Genomic DNA, 23,402 nt, shown 5'->3' on the forward strand with positions numbered 1-23,402 from the left:
TGCTTGTGCTCTCTCTCTCTCTCTCAAAAGTAAATAAACATGAAAACATTTTTTTTTAAATCAAAATAAAATAAAATATAAATCTTATGGCTTAGGATTTTTTTAATGAAGATTTTTTTTTTTAATTTTAAGTAATCTCTACGTCCAACATGGGGCTCGATCTCACAACCCCAAGATCAAGAGTTGCACACTCTACCAAATGAGCCAGCCAAGCGCCCCTATTTTCTAACATTTTTATCATGTAATTATATTTGAAGTATTTTCCTCAACGTTTAGTATTAAAAATCTCAAATACACAAAAAAATGGGGAGAATTGCATAGCGAACACCTGCTGCCCCCCTCCTAGGTTCTGTTGTTAACATTTTGCTATACTTGCTTTATCATGTGTCCATCCATCCATTCATTTTTTTTTTTTTTTTTTTAAGTAAGCTCCACACTCCATGCGGGGCTTGAACTCATGACCTGAGATTGAGAGTCGCATGCTCCACCGACTGAGCCATACAGGCGCCCCGATTTCTTTCATTTTTTTTCTTTGACTTCTTTCAAAGTAAAATTTGCATAGAGCAAAACACATTAAAGCAGATCATGCACAGAGTTTGGAAAAATGCGTGCATCTGTACAACCACAGCCCTATCAACATACAGAACATCACCATCACTCCAGAAAGTTCCCTCCCTTTTTCGGTCAGTCTCTGTTCTCACCTCACCCCAGAAGCAACCACTCCTCTGGGTCTTTTTTTTTTTTTTTTTTTTTTTAACAAGAGATTAGTTTCAACTGTTCTAGAACTTTATATAACTGGAAATCGCACCGTATGTGTTTTCAAATTACTGATACACACAAAAACATGGCTGAACCTCAAGAACACAATCATGTTTTATTTTGCATATAATATTATGTAACATATATGCTATAGATACATAAGAACACAATTATGTTTTATATTGCATATTATATTATGTATATGTTATATATGTTATATATTATGTGTTATAGATACCTAATACATATATTACATATATAAGAATGCAATCATGTTTTATATTGCATATTATGTAATATATGTTATGTGTTATATATGTCATATATTACATATGCTATATATTATACATATGTGTAGATATATTACATCATATGTTACATATATTACAATATTACTTACTATACAACAGAACAGAATGGGTATATGTCACGTATTACAGGTGTCTGGGTAGCGCTATGATGTAATGTGTATCATCATTGCATGGAAAGCGACAGAAAGGAGAAGTAAGGGGGCTTCTCTGCCCTCCAACCTTTGCCCAGAGTAGAACCCAGAGGTTGGCAGAGGCCAAAGAAGGGGCCGTGGAGCCCTTGCTCTGGGCTCAGGGACAACACGGGAGAGACACCCAGGATCACTGAAACTAGCAACATCCCCCAGGAACATGGAGGGCTCTGTGTTGCGATAGAAGACCTGGGAAACTGGTCAATAAAGTGAGGTACTTCTATGTGCCCGGCACAGGGCTGGATGCCCAGATGTGGACTTGAGTCAGCCGAGAAGGAGCAGCTTAAACAAAGGTGGGAGGGAAGGAGCTGATGCCAAGTCAGTAAGGGGGAGTGGAGAGCAGAGTTGAGGTCACATGGGCAAGAGGGTTCAAGAGGCCAGGCTCCTAAGGCCCATCCTCGACTCCTCCCCCACCGGCACCGCCGGGACCCTGGGGGTCTAACGTGTCTCTCTCGGCTTCAGGGCAAGTACTTTGAGATCCAGTTCAGCCGCGGCGGGGAGCCAGATGGGGGCAAGATCTCCAACTTCCTGCTAGAGAAATCCCGTGTGGTCATGCAGAACGAAAACGAGAGGAACTTCCACATCTACTACCAGGTGCTGGGAAAGAGGCCGTGAGATTGGGGCAGGGGGAGAGCCCAAGGGGAGACGGGGGGGAATGTTGGTGCCCAGGAGCCCGTGACAGTGAGGACTGGGGGGTCACGGGGGCTGTGCAGTCCCACGTCAGATGCATGCGCATTGCTCACCCCCCAGCTGCTGGAAGGAGCCTCCCAGGAGCAGCGGCAGAACCTGGGGCTCATGACCCCCGAGTACTATTACTACCTCCAGTCGGACACCTACAAGGTGGATGGCACCGATGACCGGAGTGACTTCAGTGAGACTCTGGTGAGCAGTGACCACCACACTAGGAAACCGAGGCCCAGAGAGGGGCAGGGACTTGCCTCACGTCACACAGCAAGCGGGTGAAACAGGCAGGACAGGGATCCCGGTGTCCTGACTCCGTGCTGTGGCCCCAGAAGTCTAACCCAGGAGGGCAGGGCGGAGGTGGGGATCCGTGGCACAGGCCCTGTCCCTGTTGTGCCCGCAGAATGCCATGCAGGTCATTGGGATCCCACCCAACGTCCAGCAGCTGGTCCTACAGCTTGTGGCCGGGATCTTGCACTTGGGAAACATCAGCTTCTGTGAAGACGGGAATTACGCCCGGGTGGAGAGTGTGGACCGTGAGTGTGGGTTCCGGGGACGGTGGGGCGGAGGCGTGAACTGCTTCCTCCTAGTTCGACCCCAGGAGGGTCAGAGCCCACGAGGACAGGATCTGAGTCACTGGGCAAAATGGGGAGTGCCAGAAGCATCGCAGGAGGCCCAAGAGCTTAACTGGCTGCCCCCTCCGCCCGGCAGTGCTGGCCTTTCCCGCCTACCTGCTGGGCATCGACAGCGGGCGGCTGCAGGAGAAGCTGACCAGCCGCAAGATGGACAGCCGCTGGGGCGGGCGCAGCGAGTCCATCGATGTGACCCTCAACGTGGAGCAGGCGGCCTACACCCGCGACGCCCTGGCCAAGGGGCTCTACGCCCGGCTCTTCGACTTTCTCGTGGAGGTAAGAGGCGCCGGGGCCAGGCAGGGGGAGAGGCGCTGCCCCAGAGCAACCTGGGCTTGGACCAACCAAGTGGGGAAGGCAGGTTTGACTGTCACCAGCCATCAGTCATCAAGCAGGGGCAGGAGCCAATCAGATGGATGACGTGGGCGGAGGCTCCTTCTGGCCGAGCCCAGGAGGGAGGGGGCTGCTGGAACCATCCAGGCCTGCACTGTGGGGGTGGAGACGGGTGGGGGCATCTGAGAGGCACGAGGGGGCTATCAGAAGGACAAGTGGTGGACTGGATGGGAGCGACAGGAACAGGACGTGTCAAGGCCAGGAACGGTGACAATACCGTAGTAGCCAACATTATATGACACGTAGTCTATGCCAGGTACGGTTCTCAGTGTTCCTACACACCAATTTAATTCCTGTATAAAGCCCTGCAGGGTAGTTGCCATTATTAACCCATTTTAACGATGAGAAAATAGAGGTGCAGAATGGTCAAGGGCCAAAGCCAGTTCGCAAGGTAGGAACCCGGATGTTCTGACACCTGGGTTTCTCATGGGGGGGGGGGGGGGTGCCGCACACAGAGCTGGAGAAGGCAGGAGAGGAACAGGCATGAGGGGACATAGCCTGTGAACGTGGCTAGGAGCGCAAGAGAGTGGCACGCTGGCACTCACCTGCTGTCCCCACCCACATTACAGGCCATCAACCGTGCTATGCAGAAGCCCCAGGAGGAATACAGTATTGGTGTGCTTGACATCTACGGCTTCGAGATCTTCCAGGTTCGGCCTCTGCTCCCCACCCCCCTACCCCCCCACGCCTTGGCTGGCCCAGTGGTCCCAGGAGCCTCCAGCATCAGGCCCCTGAAGGCAGCACCCTTTGCCTCCCTTGGCAGAAAAATGGCTTCGAGCAGTTCTGCATCAACTTTGTCAACGAGAAGCTGCAGCAAATCTTTATCGAACTCACCCTGAAAGCCGAGCAGGTGGCCAGGGGCCAGGGGACACTGGGGGTGGGGGCGGGAACAGCCAGGTGGCCAGGGGCCAGGGGACACTGGGGGTGGGGGCAGGACCATGAAGGTTGCCGAGGAACCAGGGGACCCTCCCCCCTCCAGCCCCCATTCCCACCTCTCTCTCTGCTGAGCTGTCCAGGCCCCCCCATGAAATCTCCTTTGGAAGAGGTTTTCTGCCTCTTTAACGTTCACAAGGGCTGGGGAACAGCCTCCTCGTCCGTTCCTCCAACGATTATTTACTGAGACCCTGCTGTGTGCCAGACACTGTTTGCAGTGCGGGGAAGACTGCCGTGCAGGAGATGAACAAAAATTCCTGCTGTTTTCATCCTGCCCATCCTGCAGAAGCAGAGCCTGAGACAAGGATTCAGGGCAAATATCAGGCGAGGAGAGAGGAAGTGAAAGACTCACTTAAAAAAAAAAGGGGCGGGCAGAATAGGATATGATGATGAGTGGGTTATGCTGCAGGCAATTGGGGCCAATTTCTGCTGAGCCCTGGGGGACACTGTAGCGCAGACCTCAGAGGTGGTCGACCCCAGGAGCCACGGAGCCAGGATATTTATGAACCGGCTCCTGTCTGTCTGTGGCTAAGGGCTGCCAGGGGGAGAAGTTCCAGCCTGCCTCACACAGGGCCACAGACTTTGTTACTGGAGACGGCCCTACGTGGTGAGATGGGGAGATATGGGAACACCCACCACACCTCCTTCACCCACCTTGTGAAGCATGCGTTCTAGAAACATACACACCCTCTGCCCAGACACCCATCCCCACCCCCGCCCCCTGTGCCTTCCCCAGGAGGAGTACGTACAGGAGGGCATCCGCTGGACCCCCATCCAGTATTTCAACAACAAAATCGTCTGCGACCTCATTGAAAACAAGCTGGTGAGGACTGGGTCAGCTTTGCGGGTCCGGGTCTTGCCGGGCCTGGAGCCGGGCCTGGGAGAGGGGAGGGGGGATTCGGGCCCCCTGCTCCCCGCTAGGGGACAGATGGAGCACAGTGAAATACCCATCAGCCACCTCATCCACTCACTCTGCCCACCTGCTTGCATTTCACTTGTTCACTCAACGAACCTTCCGCCCCAGGGGCCCTGGGGGGCTCAGTCGGTTAAGCATCTGACTCTTGATTTCAACTCAGGTCATGATGTCACAGTTCATGAGTTTGAGCCCCATGTGCTCTGTGCTGACGGTGTGGAGCCTGCTTGGGATTCTCTCCCTTCCCTTCTCTCTCTCTCTCTCTCTCTCTCTCTCTCTCTCTCTCTCTCTCTCTCTCTCAAAATAAATAAACTTTAAAAACAAAACACCTTCCCCATGGCAACCTGCTCAGAGACAGAGGAAGGGGTCAGGCTGACAGGTCCCCCACCAGGTCATCCCAGTCTGGGGGAAGGGGCGAGGGTCCTCGGTGGGGTTCCTCACCTCGCCCTGCCCCCCCCCCCCCAGCTAGCTTCCACAGCCACTCCCCACCCCCCACTTTTGCTCTTGTATGTGGAAGCCCCGCCTCCTCCACTCCCTCCGCCATCAGGGGAGCCGGATGGGGGCAGGGCCCCGCCAGGCTGAGCCACCCGCCCCGCCTCCCCGACCCGCAGAGCCCCCCGGGCATCATGAGCGTCCTGGACGACGTGTGCGCCACCATGCACGCCACGGGCGGCGGCGCCGACCAGACCCTGCTGCAGAAGCTGCAGGCGGCAGTGGGCACCCACGAGCACTTCAACAGCTGGAGCTCGGGCTTCGTCATCCACCACTACGCGGGCAAGGTGCGCGGTGCCCCGCCCCGGGCCGGCCGCAGCCTCCCAGCCCCCTGGTGAAAGGAGCCTGCAGGGAACCCCGGTCAGAGCTGCAGCACTCCAGCGACCCCCTTCTCCACCCCTCCCACGCACCCCCAGGAACTGGCCTGGGTCCCCCACCGTGTTCCTTCAGCCAGACCTGCAGAAACCCACTGGCCCCCGACCAAGGTCACAGCTCTCCTTACTCCCAGCGCAGCTCCCACTAACAGGGCGGAAACTCCCTCCCACTGACCCCACCTTGTGCACCAGACCCTCCCCCGCAATCTGAGCTGCAAACCCCACTAACCCCTGACCCAGGACACGGCCTTCCAACTCAAACTCTAAGGCCAGGCGGCAAGCCGCTACCCTCCAAAATGGGCTGGAGCCCCCTCCGGACCCCTACCCAAGACTCTAGAAATCCGCTGGCCTCTGACCCTGGCCACGGTCTTCCACCCCGCAATTGACAGGACTACAGACTCTCCCACTGACCTTCGGTGGTCAGCAGACATCCCCAGGGACCCCCTGCCCAGGCTGGAGCCCCCTGCCCCTTATTGTGAACTATAGGTACCCCCCGATCCTGTCAGCCCAGAGCAGGCCCCCACAGGACCCCTGACCGCCTGGGCTGTAAGCAGCACCCCTCAGGTCTCAGCCCCGCATTCCCCCCAACCCTGTCTCCCTCCAGGTCTCCTACGATGTTAACGGCTTCTGCGAGAGGAACCGGGACGTCCTGTTCTCTGACCTCATAGAGCTGATGCAGACCAGTGAGCAGTGAGTGACCTCCGGGGACACATCCTCCTAGGGATTGTGGGGAGGCTGGGGACCACTCTGTCTTCCCCAGAGCTCCCATCACGCCGCAGACTTTGTGAGTGTGGCTGTCCACAGGGACGGTGTTTCTAGTGACTGGTTAGCCCCCCGAGGCCCACAGGAAGAAGTGAGGAAAGCCCTCAGAGCTCCTTATGGCCCATCCAGTGCTCCCCTGCGCCAACCCAATCCACGTGGGGTGTGGACGGTTTCCCCGGTTACACCGTGAGAACACAGCACGCCCTGCATTTTTCCGTGTTAACACATATGGACCCATGGCTCCCATCTCCCTGACCAAAGCTGCATGCCGGTGTCCATTTTTTGCCTTTTTAACCTCAGAAATTTGTCCAGGCTCTGCTGTGTGCCAGGCACGATTTGAACCTGTGGGGACGGAGGACCGGACAGGTCGGAGAACACGGCTGCTCTCACTGAGTGGAGAGCCACGCGAGGAGACAGGTGTTGAACTAGGAAAAAAAAAAGGCAAATAGAATATAGTGTCGCATGAGAGTCGTAAGACAGTGGTCCGTAAAAGGCTGAAATTATGGCTCCTGAACACCCTTGGAGCTGCCGACAAATGTGGCACCTCAGACCCCACCCCACAGCCACTAAATCAGAATCTGCGTTTCAACGCCCCTGATGCCTCCCCGAGAGCCACGTGCACATTTGACCTTGAGATCCAATGATCTCGACCGGCACTGTCCCTTGTACCCCACATCCACGTAGAATCCGAGCTGCACGCATCATGACTTTCAAACAGCTGTGTCCAGGTACAACTTGCATGCCATTAAATGCGCTCGCCTCGAGAAGGGATTTTTAGCCAGCGCGTAGGATTGTACAACCATGACCCCTACCCGTCTGGGAACATCTGCATCACACCAGAAAGATCCCTCGTGCCAAACTGCACCCAAACCTTATTCCCAGTATGTGTGCAATTTTAAATTCCCTAGGGCACACTGAAAAAGTAGAAAGGTGGGGGCGCCTGGGTGGCTCAGTCGGTGAAGCGTCTGACTCTTGATTTCGGCTCAGGTCATGATCTCGAGGTTCGTGAGTTCGAGCCCCATGTCGGGCTCTGTGCTGATGGCTCAGAGCCTGGAGCCTGCTTGGGATTCTGTCTCTACTCCTCCCTGGCGCTCTCTCTCTCTCTCTCTCTCAAAATAAATAAACTTAAAATAAATTAATTAAAGTAAAAATCAAATAAATACGGAAAGTAAAAAAGGTGAACAGGTGACATTAAAAAATATTTTCTTAAGCCCCACATACCCCAAATATCATTTCAACATATAATCCATATAAAAATTATCCATGAATGAGTATGAATTAATTATGAATGGATGAACTACATCCTCTTTCCCCATATTGTGGTACTCCGTGAAATCTTTTATGGATTTAACACTCACAGCGCATCATGATTTAGACAGGCCGGGTCTCAAGGGCCTCGAGAACCACAGGTGACCAGGAGCCGCCATATTGGAAAGGACAGAGCGGTCGTTCTCAAAGTAGGGTTCCTGGGCCAGCAGCAGCAGTATCAGCTGGGAACTCACTAGAAATTATCGGGCCCCAGCCCAGATGTGTGAATGAGAAACTCAAGAGGGATGAGGTGGGGCCCAGCCATCCGTGTTTTAACAAGCTCTCCTGGTCATTCCAGTATCCACTGGAGCAAGCATTGAAAAGGAAAACTAAGGTGATAAAGGTCTGGAGATTGTGGTAGGCATCACTCTTTTTTTTCTTTTTTTACCTTCTTTTATTTCCTTTTTTTAAAGTTTATTTATTTATCTTGAGAGAGAGAGTGAGCAGTGGAGGGACAGAGAGAGAGGGAGAGAGAGAATCCCAAGCAGGCTCTGCACTGTCAGCGCTGAGCCCCATGCGGGGCTCGAACGCACGAACCTTGAGATCATGACCTGAGCTGAAGTCAAGAGTCAGACGCTCAACCGGCGCCCCTTACTTTCTTTTACTTTCTAATCGTGATAAAATACACACAATATAAAATTTACCTTTTCACCGTTCGGAACTGAACAGTTCGGTGGCCTTAAGGCACATTCACAACGTCGGGCAACCATCCCTACTCTCTAATTCCAGAGCGTTTTCATCTTCCCAAATATGTACCGATCGAGCAGTCCACTCATCCTGGGCTGTGATGGTCAGGGAAGGTCCCCCGGAGATGAGGGAGAGAATTGTGAATGTGCCAGGGTGTCTAACCAATCCCCTGCTGAGGGGCGATGTGACTGTGCCCATCATGGCGACCACAGGCAGGGTCACAGCAGCAGGCTCCCTTGTCTGTGGCTCTTTGCACACGCACGTGAGCCTGTGCATGTAGGATCGTTCCTGAAAGGGGACCTGCCCCTGTTGCCTGAGATGCCGCATCCCTTGATAGGTGTTCGTACTTAATTTAACTTTGTTCTATTTTACTTGCTACCCAAGCCAAGCGTGGTCACCGAGGCAGAAGGAACAGGTGCAAACAAATCAAACCGAAAGGACAAAAGCAACTCCCTGGTTCTCAGCATTACACCCCCCACACTCAGGGAGAACTACGCTTTGCAGCGCGTCCTCTAGGTCACGGGCGTCTAGGTAGCCTCCCCTCTGGGAGAGGGCACCTCTAATTCTCCTGTGCCCCCTGCCCAGGGCCTTCCTCCGAATGCTGTTTCCTGAGAAGCTGGATGTAGACAAGAAGGGCCGCCCCAGCACCGCCGGCTCCAAGATCAAGGTGGGTCCCGGGCAGGAGAGGAGCTGGGCCCGGGGAGGGCTGGGGACAGTTCTCCACTCATCCCAGCCTCTGTCTCTCCTGCGTCCTGGGGCCTCTGCCCCTCTCTCTGGCACCCTCTGTCCAGCAGGGTCTTCTTCCAACTCTGGGGGTGGGGGTGGGGGTTCTACCAGCTTCCTTGATGTCCCCCTAACTCCCTAAATCCAAACTGAACCGTCCATCATCTTAAAAATTTTTTGGCCTTTTGGCTGTATGCCACTTGGATTGTGGGGGGAAACATGTGAAAGGGACCATCGCAACCATTGCTAAGTGCGTAGCTCAGGGACATCGAGCACACTCACACTGGGCCACCATCCCCTACCATCCGTGCCCAGGACTTTTTCATGTTCCCAAACTGAGACTCTGTCCCCATGGAGCACTGACTCCCCGCCCCCTGACTCCCACATCTTTTCTGTCCTGTGGACGGGACTCCTCCAGGGACCTCCCGTGAGTGGAATCAGGCAGGACGTGTCCTTCTGTGTCTGGCTTACCTCACTCAGCGTAACGTCCTCCAGGTTCGTCCATGTTGTAGCTGGGGTCAGGACAGCCTTCCTTTTTAAGGCTGAAGAATCTTCCGGTGTACGAACGGGCCACATTCTTCCTATCCACTCCTCTGTGGATGGACACTCAGTTGCTTTCACCTTTTACCTAGTGAATAGTGCTACGATCAACTGGGTGTCCCATCCTGAAAACATTTTAATGACCATGCCTTAAGCACTTAGTACCGGCAGCAAATGCGGGGACGCTTTCCATGCATGGGACTAATCCCACCCCCATGGGACGGGGGGCCCAAGGCTCAGAGAAGCACAGTCACTGGCCCCGATCACACAGCAGAGGACTCTCATGCCGCTCCCTCCAATCCCCCCACCTGGGACGATTTCCTTTCTAGTCTCCTCCAAGGGACTAAAATGCACAGGGCTGGCCTCTCAGGCACACACACATGATTCCCTACTCCCGGAGGACCGGCTCCCCGAAGGACAGGCAGAAATGTCCTGTGCACATGTTCTGAGTGCTCAGCTAGCCACCCGCAAATGTTTGCTGAGCACTTGTGATGTGCCAGATTGAGCGTTGAGTGCTGTGAACACGAGAGCTCCTCGTCTGAGGTTGTCAACCCTGGTGCTAATGGAGGTATATGCACAGACCAGGGACACCCGACCCCGTGGTGCACTGGGAGCCAGCCCTCACTTAGTGCGTCTCTGCCTCTTGGGTCTGTATCCAGGGTGGGAGGAGAGAGGGTCCGAGGGTCCCATCGCTCCACCGCCCCCGCCTTCTCCTCCGCCTCAGAAACAAGCCAATGACCTGGTGGCCACGCTAAAAAGATGTACACCCCACTACATCCGCTGCATCAAACCCAACGAGACCAAGAAGCCCCGCGACTGGGAGGAGAGCAGGTGACTACCAGCTGGACCCATCCACACTTCCTGTGCCCCCAGACGGACCCCTCCCTCCAGAACCCGCCCAGGGTCATGGGACTCATCCCAAGACTAACCAGGGCTGACCCCTAGGACCAGTGCAAACCTCCTCAGGGCCCCGGGTTTATACCTACTACTGACCACGACCATCCAGACTGCAGGGATGACCCCAGACTGAGTGCAGGATGACCCAGGAACTAGCACAGTCCCCTCAGTCCCCAAACCCTAGGACGCACCCCTAGGATGAACTCTGGAACTGACCACAGAACTGTCACAGACCCCTCCCTCCCCAGAAGCTGGGTCCCCACCCCCACAGGACTGACTCCCAGGCTGACCCCTGGCACCGGCACTGAAGTCACCCCCCCCACACTGCCCCCGGCGCGAATCCAGACCCACTGGGCCCCACATCTGCTCCTTCCAGCCCCGCCCAGCAGCACCCACCCACTCCCAGGACCAGGAGTACCCCGCAGGGGACTCAAAGTGCCTTCCCCTTTAGGGTCAAGCACCAGGTGGAGTACCTGGGCCTGAAGGAGAACATCAGAGTACGCCGGGCTGGCTTTGCCTACCGTCGCCAATTCTCCAAGTTCCTGCAGAGGTGAGGTGCCCCCGCCCACCCCTGGCCCTAACTGCCACCCCGCAGAATATCCACCAGCGGGGACGTGGACTCCAAACCCTCCCACGTCCTCTGCCTCCAGGTACGCCATCCTGACCCCGGAGACGTGGCCACAGTGGCGTGGGGATGAACGTCAGGGGGTCCAGCACCTGCTTCGGGCAGTCAACATGGATCCAGACCAGTACCAGATGGGGAGCACCAAGGTCTTTGTCAAGAACCCTGAGTCGGTGAGTGTGAGAGGCAGACAGACTTCTCCGTCTGGAAAGCGGGGGGAGGAGAAGGCCCCCGTGCAGGACTGGGGTGAGGATTAGACAAAACGGGAAGTCTCCTGCCCAGTGTGTGGCACATAGCAGGTGCTCAGAAAAACCGGAATTAGCTGGACGGTCCCCTGGTGGCCAGGAGGCAGGTAGGGACACGAGTGGCCACCTGTGGTGACAAGCCCCTTGTGAGGGAGAAGAACTTTCTATCCTTCTCTTTCTGCTTTCTTCCTTTTTAACTAACTTCTATTTCTTTAACATTTATTTACTTACTTTTGAGAGAGAGAAAGCGAGGGGGGAGGGGCAGAGGGAGAGGGAGAATCCCAAGCAGGCTCCGCACAGTCAGCCCAGAGCCCGATGCGCGGCTCGAACCCACGAACCGTGAGATCATGACCTGAGCCGAAACCAAGAGTCGGACGCTTAACCGGCTGAGCCACACAGGCGCCCCTTAACTAATTTCTTTCTGTACTTTCTCCTAGCCTGCTTTCTCTGTCCTCTTCCTTCATTGCTTCATGGACACATGGAGTCCCTGGGCTGGAGACTCATGTCAAAGTGGCGGTTGGCTTATCCCAAGACCTGCCCCAGGCCCCGATCTGTCAAAGAAAACCCTCGTTCTGTATCCTCCAGTGCAGAAATAACCCCTCCAGCACCTTATCGGCCGCTCTCAGCCTTTTCTCAAAAGGTCGGGAGCACCACCTAGTATACGGGGCCTCTGCCTTCAGGGGAGTAACAAAGTGACGACGACAAATCTGTCTTGGGGACCTACCGTATAGCATTGCGACTCTAGTTAACACGGCTGTATTAGATACTGGCAGGTAGATCTTCAGGGTTCTCACCACAAAAGAAATGGTAACTATGTTATGCGTGGAGGCGCTAGCTGATCTATAGCGGTCACCATTCTGCAATATGTACATGTATCCAGTCAACTCCTGTACCCCTTAAATTTACACAATGTCACGCGTCAGTTATACCTCAGCAAAGCTGGACAGGGGTAGTTTTTTTTAAAAAAGCAACAATGACAGGGCGCCCAGGTGGCTCAGTTAGGCATCTTGACTTCGGCTCGGGGCATGATCTCGCGGTTCGTGAGTTCGAGCCCCGAGTCGGGTGTAGAGATTACTTAAAGATATAAGTGTAAAGGGGCAGCTGGGTGGCTCAGCTGGTTAAGCATCAGAGTCTCGATTTTGGTGCAGGTCACGACCTCACTGTTCGTGCGATGGAGCCCCGCGTTGGGCTCTGCACTGACAGTGCAGAGGCTGCTGGGGATTCTCTCTGTCTCACCCCCTTCCATGTGTTTTCTCTCTCAAAACAAATAAATAAACAAACAAAAAAAAAAGAAGTAAAATAAAATCTTAAAAAAATTAAAAATAAATAAATAGATAGATAGATACATAGATAGATACATAGATACATAGATAGATAAAAACCTGGGTGGCCCAGTAGGTCGAGCGTCCGACTTCAGCTCAGGTCATGATCTCGCAGTCCGTGAACTTGAGCCCCGCATCGGACTCTGTGCTGACAGTTCAGAGCCTGGAGCCTGCTTCGGATTCTGTGTCTCCCTCTCTCTCGGGCCCTCCCCTGTCTGCACTCTGTCTCTGTTTCTCTCTCAAAAATAAACAAACATTAAAAAAATTTTTTTTTTAATAAATAAGGCAGTGCAAAGAATCCCCTAGGGCCTGCCTGGCCACCTGCTGCTATGTGAGGATTGGATGGCAAATCGGGAGTCGGCCTTCTGGATGTGTTGTGCTGGCTCACTACACTCCCACGCAGATCTTATGTTCCCCTGCCTGGACCAAGCTGGATTATTGGCACGCGGCACTTGATCTCAGGGTCGTGTGTTCAAGCCCCACATTGGGCATAAAACTTACTTTAAAAAAAAGAAAGAAAACAAAAGAAAACAAAAGGAAAAGGAAAAGGAAAGGAGAAAAGAAAAGAAAAGAAAAGAAAAGAAAAGAAAAGAAAAGAAAAGAAAAGAAAAGAAAAAAGAAAAGAAAAGAAAAGAAAAGAAAAGAGAAAAAAAAGAGAAAGAAGAAAATAGTCTGTTTCGGGAGGTTGGGTTCTCTGTCCCCCAAACTTGTCTGTACCGATCTCTAGAGCTTTCCCTATGGATGTGCTCTGCTCCAAGAAATGAGAACAGTCTGGAATTGCATCCAGAGTAGATCTTTTTACTGACAGAAACTAGCATCACAAACCAAAATTGCCCATGACTGGAACTAATCGGGAACAATTCAAATTGTAGCAGTTGAGAAAGAAAGGGAGGGAGGGTCAGAAAAAGAGGATGGGAGAGACAGAGAAAGAGAATCCATCCTGCTGGTTACAGGCAGTTTGCAAAATCTGACTCCGAAAGAAACATGTAAAAATTGACACTGGGAAAAAAAAAAAAAAAAAACAAAAACAAAACAAAAAAACGGAGTCAACAAGGCTAGCACTGGCTAAGGCTATCTAAGGTAAAATCAAATTCTGACAAAAATTATTTCCATGGCCGGAAACAATGAAATTCACACAGGGAAAAGTTTGGTGGGAAAATGTTGTAAGGAAAAACAAGACTGAAAATTTGCACAGGAAAAAACTGGATACAGTTTAAAAAAAAAATTTTTTTTTTAATGTTTATTTATTTTTGAGACAGAGAGAGACAAAGCATGAACGGGGGAGGGTCAGGGAGAGGGAGACACAGAATCTGAAACAGGCTCCAGGCTCCAGCTGTCAGCACAGAGGCCAAGGCGGAGCTCGAACTCACGGACCGTGAGATCATGACCTGAGCCGAAGTCGGCCGCTTAACCGACTGAGCCACCCAGGCGCCCCTGGATACAGTTTTGTAACTGTTTATAACTATGCTGTATCACAATTGATCAAAGAATTAAGTTACCATAACGGAGGTGGGGACTCTGTCAGCCAGCCCACATTGGGATGATTCTGATTTGAATTTGGCTCCTTGTACACATGGACTCAAACTATCCTTGGCTGTTTCACACACCTGCTGGCCTTCCCTGCCCGTCACGCTGCCTGTGTTCCTTTCCTGTGGCTGCTGTAGTGAAGTACCACCGACTGGATGGCTTAACCCAACAGAAATTAATTTCCTCACGTTTCTGGAAGCTGGAAATCCAAAATCAATGTGTCCGCGGGGCCACGGTCCCTCTCAAGTCTGCAGGGAAGAGCCTTCCTTGACTCTCCCTAACTTCTGGTGGGTGCCGGCCAACCTTGCCATTCTTGATCACTCCAATCTCTACCTCTGTCATCACACGACCTTCTCCTCTGTGTCTGGGTCCAAATTTCCCTCTTCTTATAAAGAAACCAAATCATACTGGATTGAGGGAGAGGGAGGGCCCACCCCCACCCCCACCCCCACCCCCACCCCACTGTAGCATGACTTCATTTTAACTTGATTACGTCTGCAAAGACCCTCTTTCCAGGTAAGGTCACATTCACAGGTTCTGGGTGGACATGAATTTCGGGGAAACACTATTCAACCCAGCACACCAGGATAAGCTCAGATTCCTGTCTCACCCACCTTAAGCACACCCTGATCTTCCCTCTGCATATGAAGGAGACGAATTTCAAACTCTGTGGACAGGAAGATTCCTCTCCCAACAATGAACACAAATCCCCTTCCCTGAGCAGAAATAACGAGGTTGGAGGACACTTGTCTCATCTGCCCTAAACAGCTAAGGGAAGGAGGACTCCTGGCTGACTGCCCCACCCCCGCTTCTGTAAGGCTGGTCTCCCTTTCTTCCTACCTGTCATCCCCTCAGCGAACTGCAAAATGCACCTACTGCCCCCCAGGCAGTAGTTGGACACGCTTTGTACACAGACCCACTGACCCACAGGATATCAGCCTGAGAAACAAAACAATTGGGGCGCCTGGGTGGCTCAGTCTGTTAAGCGTCCAACTTCAGCTCAGGTCATGATCTCACGGTCCGTGAGTTCGAGCCCCGCGTTGGGCTCTGTGCTGACAGCTCAGAGCCTGGAGCCTGTTTCAGATTCTGTGTCTCCCTCTCTCTCTGCCCCTCCCCTGTTCATGCTCTGTCTCTCTCTGTCTCAAAAATAAATAAACATTAAACAAAACAAAACAAAACAATACAGAAACGCCACTCGATTCCCTGCAGGATGTAAGACTGCAATCATGGTGGGGTTTTTTTTTTCTTCCTGGTGAAGACTCCCCACCTTTCATGAACATTTATAAACACCTACAGCTTTAAAAGTTCTCCAAGGTATGTTTTTTAAAGTGCATTTGAGCCAAGTATCTGCAGGATTATTTTAGTCCCTGCAGGGACCCCTGGGGTTTCACCAACCGTCAACCATCTTGGTCAGCAAAGCAGGCAGCCAGGCTTTAAGCAGTGATGTTGTATCAGAGTATTTGACAAATCCCTCTGGGTGACGTGCTAATTATTTTTCTAAAGAATGCCTAATTTTATTTTCAATAGTTTCCATTTCAGTATTTCCCTGACTGACAATGCTGTCCCTTTTATTGCTAGATTTCCGTTTGAATGACAATGTTCCCGAGCCATCTGTCCTACTGCAATAGGTTGTCCTGTTCTCTGACCAGCACCCCCATTGTTCTTGTTACTGTAGATTTATAACTTCATATCCAGTGAGTTCCTCTCCTTGATAAGTTCGCTGCTATTATTCTAAGTGAATAGACATCCTTCACGGCATTTCAACTCTGACTTGCACTAAGATAGTTTATACCCTAAATCCCCTCTGGACAGAGACTCTTAAAAGTCAGAAGTCTGCTTTCTGCAAAAAGCTGCTTTTCCAGGGCTGGCATGTATGGCTGTGCAGGTTGTACACTGAACAACCAGATGGTCTCTGGGTACAGCACAGTCCTGTACATCAGGTTTTCATATTTACACTATTGTGTTGGTCTTCTAAGATGCACATTGGTTCACATTCCTACCGTCTGTGAAACTGGGATGCACCACACATGGGTGACATGCCATCCCCTTAATTAGCAGAGTCAGAAACTGTGATGTTATGCCATGTCTGGTGAGCCTGCACAGCTAGTCAGAGGCAGAGTTGGGATTTGAAGCCCACAAGACCAGCCCACAGTTTTCCAATTTTGCACGGGGGCTTGTGCCCCATATTGGGAGGGAACCCTGTGTCCGGTCATGTGGAGAAAGAAAAAATTTTTTTGACCATAGCATCTGTGCACATGTGCAGGTGCCCATAAGCAAGAGCAAGTGGGCGGGGTGGAATCGGGAAAGACCCACCGCCCCTCTTTTGCCCACAGCTCTTCCTTCTGGAGGAGATGCGAGAGCGGAAGTTCGATGGCTTTGCCCGCACCATCCAGAAGGCCTGGCGACGCCATGTGGCAGTCCGGAAGTACGAAGAGATGCGGGAGGAAGGTGAGAGCCTGCGGGTGGGAGGCTCGGGGAGGGGACAGACCGACTCGGAGGAGCCAGGCCGCAAGCTCTGCCCCCCACCCTGTATCTCCACAGCGTCCAACATCCTGCTGAACAAGAAGGAGCGGAGACGAAACAGCATCAACCGGAACTTCGTCGGGGACTACCTGGGGCTAGAGGAGCGGCCGGAGCTGCGTCGGTTCCTGGGCAAGAGGGAACGCCTGGACTTCGCTGACTCGGTCACCAAGTACGACCGCCGCTTCAAGGTGAGGCACTAGCAGGGGGACATGTCTGGGGCCCTGGCCTCAGGCTGGCATCCCCACCAGAGGTACACCCTCGCCCGGCTCAGACACACCCGTCCTGAGGTACACATCCACCCTGCCTGGATACACCTGTCCCATCACAGGTACACCTTCATCCGGCCCACATACACCTGTCCACAGGCATACGCTCACGTAGTGTAGCTACATCTGTCTGTTAAATATGCCCTCATACAGCCCAGACACATCTGCCCATCACATATAGCCGCACCTGGCCAGACACAGCTGTCCACAATTGCACCCTCACCTCACCCAGAAGCCCTGACCATTGGACCACCCTCGCTTATCCTGGACACAGCTATCCCTTAAGTATACCCTCAGACAGTCTAGATGGATCGGTCAGGTAGCCATATCTTCATCTGGCCCAGATACACCTGTGCACGGGTGCACTCTCACCTGGCCTGGGCACCCACGTCCAGCAGGTACACACCCTCACCTATCCTGTACCCGCTCAATGGCCCAGAAACCTCTCTCTAGCCAATGTACCCTTACTTAGCCTCCTATTTCTTACATAACATAACCACTCCTACATCTTCACATGGAGGGAAACCCTCAGCTGGCCTGTCCTTCACCACCCCCCTCCCCGAGGCTGATCCCCTAGAGCCAGGCGGCCCATGTCCAGGGCTCCAGCCACCAGCTCTGGTCCTGCATCCTCACAGCCCATCAAGAGGGACTTGATCCTGACGCCCAAGTGTGTGTATATGATCGGGCGGGAGAAGGTGAAGAAAGGACCAGAGAAGGGCCAGGTGCGTGAGATCCTGAAGAAGAAGGTGGAGATCCAGGCCCTTCGGGGAGTTTCCCTCAGGTGAGGCCAGGCCCTCGCCTGCCCCACTCACCCTCATCTGCCCCCTTGTCATCCTCAGGTGCCTTCACACTTGTTACCCCATCTGTCACTCCGACCATGCTACCTACCCCTATACCTGTCACCGTCTAGGCCCTACCTGTCACCTGCCCCTGCCCCCACACTCACGATCCCTGTTTGCCAACAGCACCTGTCCCCTCACCTGCCGCTTCTCTCTGACCATCTTCCCCAGCTCCTTGCCATTCCCCGCCCCCCGCCTTTTCCCCGGCCTGCGTCACCCCTCACTTGCCTTCACCCGACCCTCCCCGTCGCGTCTCACAGGTCAGTCCTGCCACCACCACTACCCCTCTCACCGGCCTTTCCTCCCACCCCGCCCCCAGCACGCGGCAGGACGACTTCTTCATCCTCCAAGAAGACGCGGCCGACAGCTTCCTGGAGAGCGTCTTCAAGACCGAATTCATCAGCCTCCTGAGCAAGCGCTTCGAGGAGGCGACGCGGAGGGTCCTGCCCCTCACCTTCAGCGACACGTACGCCAACCCCCCCCCCCCCGCCCGCGTCCTCGGGCTGGGCTGAGCACGGCGCCCCCTCTCCCACCGCGCTTGGGGAGTGGGCCTCCCCGCAGCTGCCTCCTCTCCCCACAGACTACAGTTCCGAGTGAAGAAGGAGGGCTGGGGCGGAGGTGGCACCCGCAGTGTCACTTTCTCCCGTGGCTCCGGCGACGTGGCTGTGCTCAAGGCTAGCGGCCGGTCCCTCACGGTCGGCGTGGGTGACGGGCTGCCCAAAAGCTCCAGTGAGTCTGCGCAGAACTGGAGGGCGGAGCCAAAGAGGCGGGACCTGTGGGGGCGGGGCCAGCGAGGGGGACAAATCAAGGCCGTGGGGCCGGGTCGAGAGCAGGTGAGGGCCGTGGAAGGGTGAGTCTGGAGATATTTAATAGGGAGGTCGCAGCCACGGAGAGGGCTGGGTCAGCGAGGTAACCAATGAGTGGGAGAGAAATGCGGAGGAGGCGGGGCCACGGAGGCGATTTCCCCCCCCACTATGGGCGGGACCAGAGAGCCAGGCCAATGAGAGGTGAGTCCTGGGGGGAGGAGCCAATTACTGGGCAGAGCCAGGGTTCCAGGGTCGGTGCTGATGGGACAGCCAGTGAGTCTGAGGGGGCGGGGCCCGGGGCGGGGCCACAGGGCAGACTGGACTTGTGGGCGGGGCCAAGAGCCTGCTGCGGTCTGGCCACCGTTCAAATTCCCATGTCCTTTCCCCTTTCAGAGCCTACACGGAAGGGAATGGCCCAGGGAAGACCTCGAAGGGCAGCCCAGGCCCCCACCCGGGCAGCCCCTGGGCCTCCCAGAGGTGAGAAGACGTGTCTTCCCTTGTCTTTTGTGTGCCCCACGACTTAAGCCAGACATGCTGTCAGCAGAGTGGGCCACTCTGTTCTCTGCCTAGAACTCTCCATAGCTCCCCATCTTCCACAAAATACAGACTAAGCTTAGTTTGATATTCAAAACCCTTCAGAATCCAACCCTAGCTAACCACCGACCTCTTCTCTCCTCCCATCTTCGACTCCTGTCATGCAAGCTACATCTTATTTGGCCAATTTAACCAATTTGTTCTTATCTCCAAGCCTTTGCTAGGGCTCTTTGCTCCTCTGGTCTCCCTAATTCTCTCTCAGCTTGACCTCCTATTCATCCTCCAAGACCCACCCACAAAAGCCCTCCTACAGAACAGGATGGAGGAAATCTTAACCCCTGAAGGGCCTCCCTCTGGGCCAGCACTTACCATGCTGAGTCGAGCATGTGGCTGGCTGCCTTCTCTCTCACATGAGGAACTTGGAGCCAAATCCTCCCCAAATCCTCCTACCATCACCCTGATAAATGCCCCCACTCTTGCTCCTGCCACAGGCCTGGACCGCAATGGGGTGCCCCCCTTGGCCAGAAGGGGGGACCTGCCCCTAGAGATCCCATCTGGAGGGGGCTTCCAGCAGCCTCCCCGGGGCCCTCCGTCGTCAGCCCTGAGGGCCAGCAGACGCCCCCGGGCACGGCCCCCCTCGGAGCACAACACAGAATTCCTTAACGTGCCTGACCAGGGTGTGGCAGGGTAGGTGAGGACAGAGGGCAGCCCCAGGATGTGCACAGGGGGCAGGGGAGTGTCTGGACTCTGATGGGCGCTCCCTGTGCCCACAGCATGCAGAGGAAGCGCAGTGTGGGGCAGCGACCTGTGCCGGGCGTGGGCCGACCCAAGCCCCAGCCTCGGACGCATGGCCCACGGTGCCGGGCCCTGTACCAGTACGTGGGCCAAGATGTGGACGAGCTGAGCTTCAACGTGAACGAGGTCATCGAGATCCTCATGGAAGGTGTGTGTGTGAAAACCCCCATTCCTGCTCTCCTGCAACCCCCCCATTCTCCCGAGGAGAACAGAAGCAACCAGACCCATCTGGAGATATTCTCTTCCGGGCCAGTGGCTGCATACGCCCGAAGGCCTTGGGTCTGGAGGTTCCCTCCTAAGCCACTCTGGGGACCTGGCCTCACAGCAGCAGACCCAGTCCCTGGGCCTCATTTTTCTCTCCTGTCAAGCACAGGGCTAATAGCAGAACCTACCTCAAGAGACCCCTCGTGAGTAAAAAATGGGTCATGCCCAGATGACCCAGGCCACCTCCTACCTTAGTCCCCTGGGCTGCCCCCAGAGGGGCTTGGGACTCAACAGCACCCCCTGCGGGTGAATGGGGAGCCCCGACGGGGTTATTAACTGGTCCATCATGGGGAGTGTGGGGAGGCGCCTGTAGGAAGAGACGATGAGGGAAGAGCACAAGAGAATGGTCTAGAATGTGACAGAGTGTGAGGCAGTGGCAGGAAAACCATGTGTCCATCCCTCCCTCCCTTCCATCTGTGGACAGTTCTCTTCAGCGTCTGCCTTCTGCCACGCCAGTGGAGATGAGTAAGACAAGCGCGGAGCCAGCATGAAAGCTGTCTCCCGGGCAAGCGGGGTGCTGCCTCACACTCCCCTCGCACCCACAGATTCCTCCGGCTGGTGGAAAGGCCGGCTGCATGGCCAGGAGGGCCTCTTCCCAGGAAACTACGTGGAGAAGATCTGAGAGACGGCCCCGGATTCTGCCTCCTGCCTGACTGCCTGCCAGGCCCTGCTGGCAGGGGCCTCGTTTTCCTTGGCCGCATTGGCCAGAAGGTCCAGTCCTGTGGCGTCCGGCCCAGCCCAGGCTCTGGGTCACCACTGGGGCTGGGGCTCACCCCTGCAGCCACCGCAGGGCCCTGGCCTCCCCCAGGTCACACGCATTGCCTCCTGGGTCAAACAGGGCTAACATCGGAATCTACCTCCCAGCTGCCTTGTGCATATACGTGAGTTGTGTCCCGTGGGCCAAGTGCCAAGCACAGTTGGGGGCACACCTTGACAGGTGAGATCCGCCCCCCTCTTTCTCTCACCACTGAGGCAATAAACATTGGCCAGGTGAAAGCGTGGATTAATTTACTGAGCGTTAACAAGAACTACCATCTCACAACCCCATGAGGAAGGTGCCCCAAATATACCCCAATTGCAGGTGAAAAAAAATGGAGGCTGGGAGAAGTTTCATCATGTGCCCAAGATTCCACGGAGCCAAGCCTTGAACTCATATGCCCCCACCTGGCCTCTCCCAAAGCTGGAGTTTGCTCACTCACTGGCTCACCCACTGTTGGCCATGTGCATCCCTGCTTTCCTGCAGAAAGTGGTCTGGTGGGTCCTGTCAGCTTTGAATCTGCAGCCCCCAGGCCCATCTGGGACCTGCCTGGACCCTGAGGAGGGAGGCAGGTCCCACACAACCCCTCACAATGCACCCTGGGCCACCCCCGGCCCCTGCCCCCCACCCCATGTCTTTGCCTTCTTAGCTCTCACTCACTTGGGGTCAGGACTGGTTCTGATATCCAATGGCCCTGGCTTTCTGTACTTATTGTTATGAATTTAGGGGATCAGCCTGGCTACTGGTCTCCCCAGATGTTTCCAAATCAGTGATGGAGTCTGAGCCTTTCAGAACTCTCTGCAGATACAGCTGGAAACTGCTGGGGGTCCTGCCATGGTCTGAGCGTAAGGATCCTGACTTTCCAGATGGACACCCACTCTGTGCTCAGCCCTCAAAGAGCAGCCAGTCCAGGAGAGACAGAGCCAGACTCCTGGTGTCAGGACTGGGCCAGAGAAGGGCCAGGGGCAGGGGGAGGGAATGCAGAGAAGGAGCGGGCATTGCTGGAGGAGCCAAGAGATGGAAGAAAAGGGTTGGCGTGAGCAGATCTTGAAGGCAAACACCACATACACCGATCTCCACTGTGACAGAAGTCCGGGCAGAGGACACCTACCCATGGGAGATGAGGTATCAGTGAAAGACTGTCCAGCAGAACCTTCTGCAGGTCTGAACCCTCTCTCTTCTGTACCTATCATGGGAAGCTGAGTGGGCTGGAAACAAACAAACAAAAAAATCACAAGGTTGCAACCGGTCCTCACCAACTCTTTTATTAGCCAACAATTATACAAAAGCATTTAACCGGTCGCTTGAATGTCCCTGGTTTCCTCTATCTCTGGCGTTTGCCCCTCCACTGCCCAACCACCACTGTGTAGCTCTCTATGACACTTAAATGCTAGGACAGGCTGGGGAGGAACTGCATAAGCCACCAACCTCATCAGCTGGGCATTTCCTGGAGAGGACTCGGGGCTTCCGCCTCCCTTCTCTGTCCCTGAACTCACCATGCAGGTTGCCTGCCCCTTGATATTTTGGGGTACAGCCCTGGGGCCCCACTGCCACGGCAGTCAGCCCATTTGCAGGAAGTAGCACATTCTGGGCCTCACATCTAGGTTACAGCATCTTCAGACTGCAAACCTCAGAATCACCTTGGCCCTGCCCACTCCACAGCCCCACATCCTGTTGACTTCTAGAATTTCTTAAGCCTGGCCCCTCCTCTCCCTTCCTTGGGTGGCCTGTCCTTCTGAGGCCTCACCCCACCCTTCCCCAGATTGCACCAACCCCCCTCCACACACAAAGACACCTCCACCCAGCACCAAATGATCTGTTTGGGTTTTGTGTTGTTTATTTATTTATTTTGAGAGAGGGAGAGAGAGAGACAGAGAGAGAGCAACCAGGGGAAGGGCAGAGAGAGAGAGCGAGAGGGAGAGAGAGAGAATCCCAAGCAGGCTCCATACCCAGTGTAGAGCCCGACACGGGTCTTGATCTCACGAACCATGAGATCATGACCTGAGCCAAAATCAAAAGTTGGATGCTTAACCAACTGAGCCACCCAGGTGCCCCAAATGATCTGTTTTGTTTTTGTTTTTGTTTTTGTTTTATGAGTTTTTAACTGTATTAATGACAAATTAAAAAAACATTTTTTTAAATTCAAACAGCACGTGTGAAAAGTCTGTCTCACCCTCACTTGAAAATCTGTTCCCCTCCCCAGTTTTTTAATGTCTCCTTCCAATAGTATTTCTGCATATAAAGGCACATAGGTACATCTTATGTACACAGATGAAAATACACTGCACATAAAGTCCATACTTGCCCAGAAC

At 54.0% G+C, this 23,402-nt stretch overlaps 1 protein-coding gene and 1 long non-coding RNA gene across 15 annotated transcripts in view; one reads left to right on the plus strand and one right to left on the minus strand.

Annotated features, from left to right (window-relative positions):
- The window catches only part of LOC109254226 (uncharacterized), a 62,615-nt gene extending 47,921 nt beyond the window's left edge, over positions 1-14,694 (minus strand). For 11 of the 14 annotated variants that reach the window (XR_008420329.1, XR_008420327.1, XR_008420321.1 and 8 more), the window contains exons 1-4: positions 14,387-14,694; positions 12,840-13,017; positions 12,387-12,714; positions 9,625-9,781 (exon numbers count right to left, since the gene is read on the minus strand). This is a non-coding gene — a long non-coding RNA (uncharacterized LOC109254226). The remainder of the gene's footprint in view (positions 1-9,624; positions 9,782-12,386; positions 12,715-12,839; positions 13,018-14,386) is intronic. The other 3 variants (XR_008420324.1, XR_008420330.1, XR_008420319.1) reach the window with 3 other exon arrangements.
- MYO1F (myosin IF) overlaps positions 1-21,329 on the plus strand; it is a 32,842-nt gene extending 11,513 nt beyond the window's left edge. The window contains exons 7-28 of the mRNA XM_053897375.1: positions 1,721-1,852; positions 2,009-2,140; positions 2,343-2,475; positions 2,651-2,847; positions 3,531-3,611; positions 3,725-3,811; positions 4,631-4,717; positions 5,419-5,586; positions 6,278-6,363; positions 9,016-9,097; positions 10,418-10,524; positions 11,042-11,140; positions 11,241-11,385; positions 16,640-16,754; positions 16,848-17,017; positions 17,731-17,876; positions 18,254-18,400; positions 18,515-18,663; positions 19,134-19,217; positions 19,766-19,961; positions 20,048-20,217; positions 20,879-21,329. Of these exons, the coding sequence (XP_053753350.1) occupies positions 1,721-1,852; positions 2,009-2,140; positions 2,343-2,475; positions 2,651-2,847; positions 3,531-3,611; positions 3,725-3,811; positions 4,631-4,717; positions 5,419-5,586; positions 6,278-6,363; positions 9,016-9,097; positions 10,418-10,524; positions 11,042-11,140; positions 11,241-11,385; positions 16,640-16,754; positions 16,848-17,017; positions 17,731-17,876; positions 18,254-18,400; positions 18,515-18,663; positions 19,134-19,217; positions 19,766-19,961; positions 20,048-20,217; positions 20,879-20,955 (2,790 nt within the window). The 3' untranslated portion in view covers positions 20,956-21,329. The remainder of the gene's footprint in view (positions 1-1,720; positions 1,853-2,008; positions 2,141-2,342; positions 2,476-2,650; positions 2,848-3,530; positions 3,612-3,724; positions 3,812-4,630; positions 4,718-5,418; positions 5,587-6,277; positions 6,364-9,015; positions 9,098-10,417; positions 10,525-11,041; positions 11,141-11,240; positions 11,386-16,639; positions 16,755-16,847; positions 17,018-17,730; positions 17,877-18,253; positions 18,401-18,514; positions 18,664-19,133; positions 19,218-19,765; positions 19,962-20,047; positions 20,218-20,878) is intronic.
- Positions 21,330-23,402: the final 2,073 nt, after the last annotated feature.

Source organism: Panthera pardus, unplaced genomic scaffold (genome assembly GCF_024362965.1).
Source record: "Panthera pardus isolate Hobbes unplaced genomic scaffold, ASM2436296v1 HiC_scaffold_8, whole genome shotgun sequence".
Lineage (NCBI taxonomy): Eukaryota > Metazoa > Chordata > Mammalia > Carnivora > Felidae > Panthera > Panthera pardus.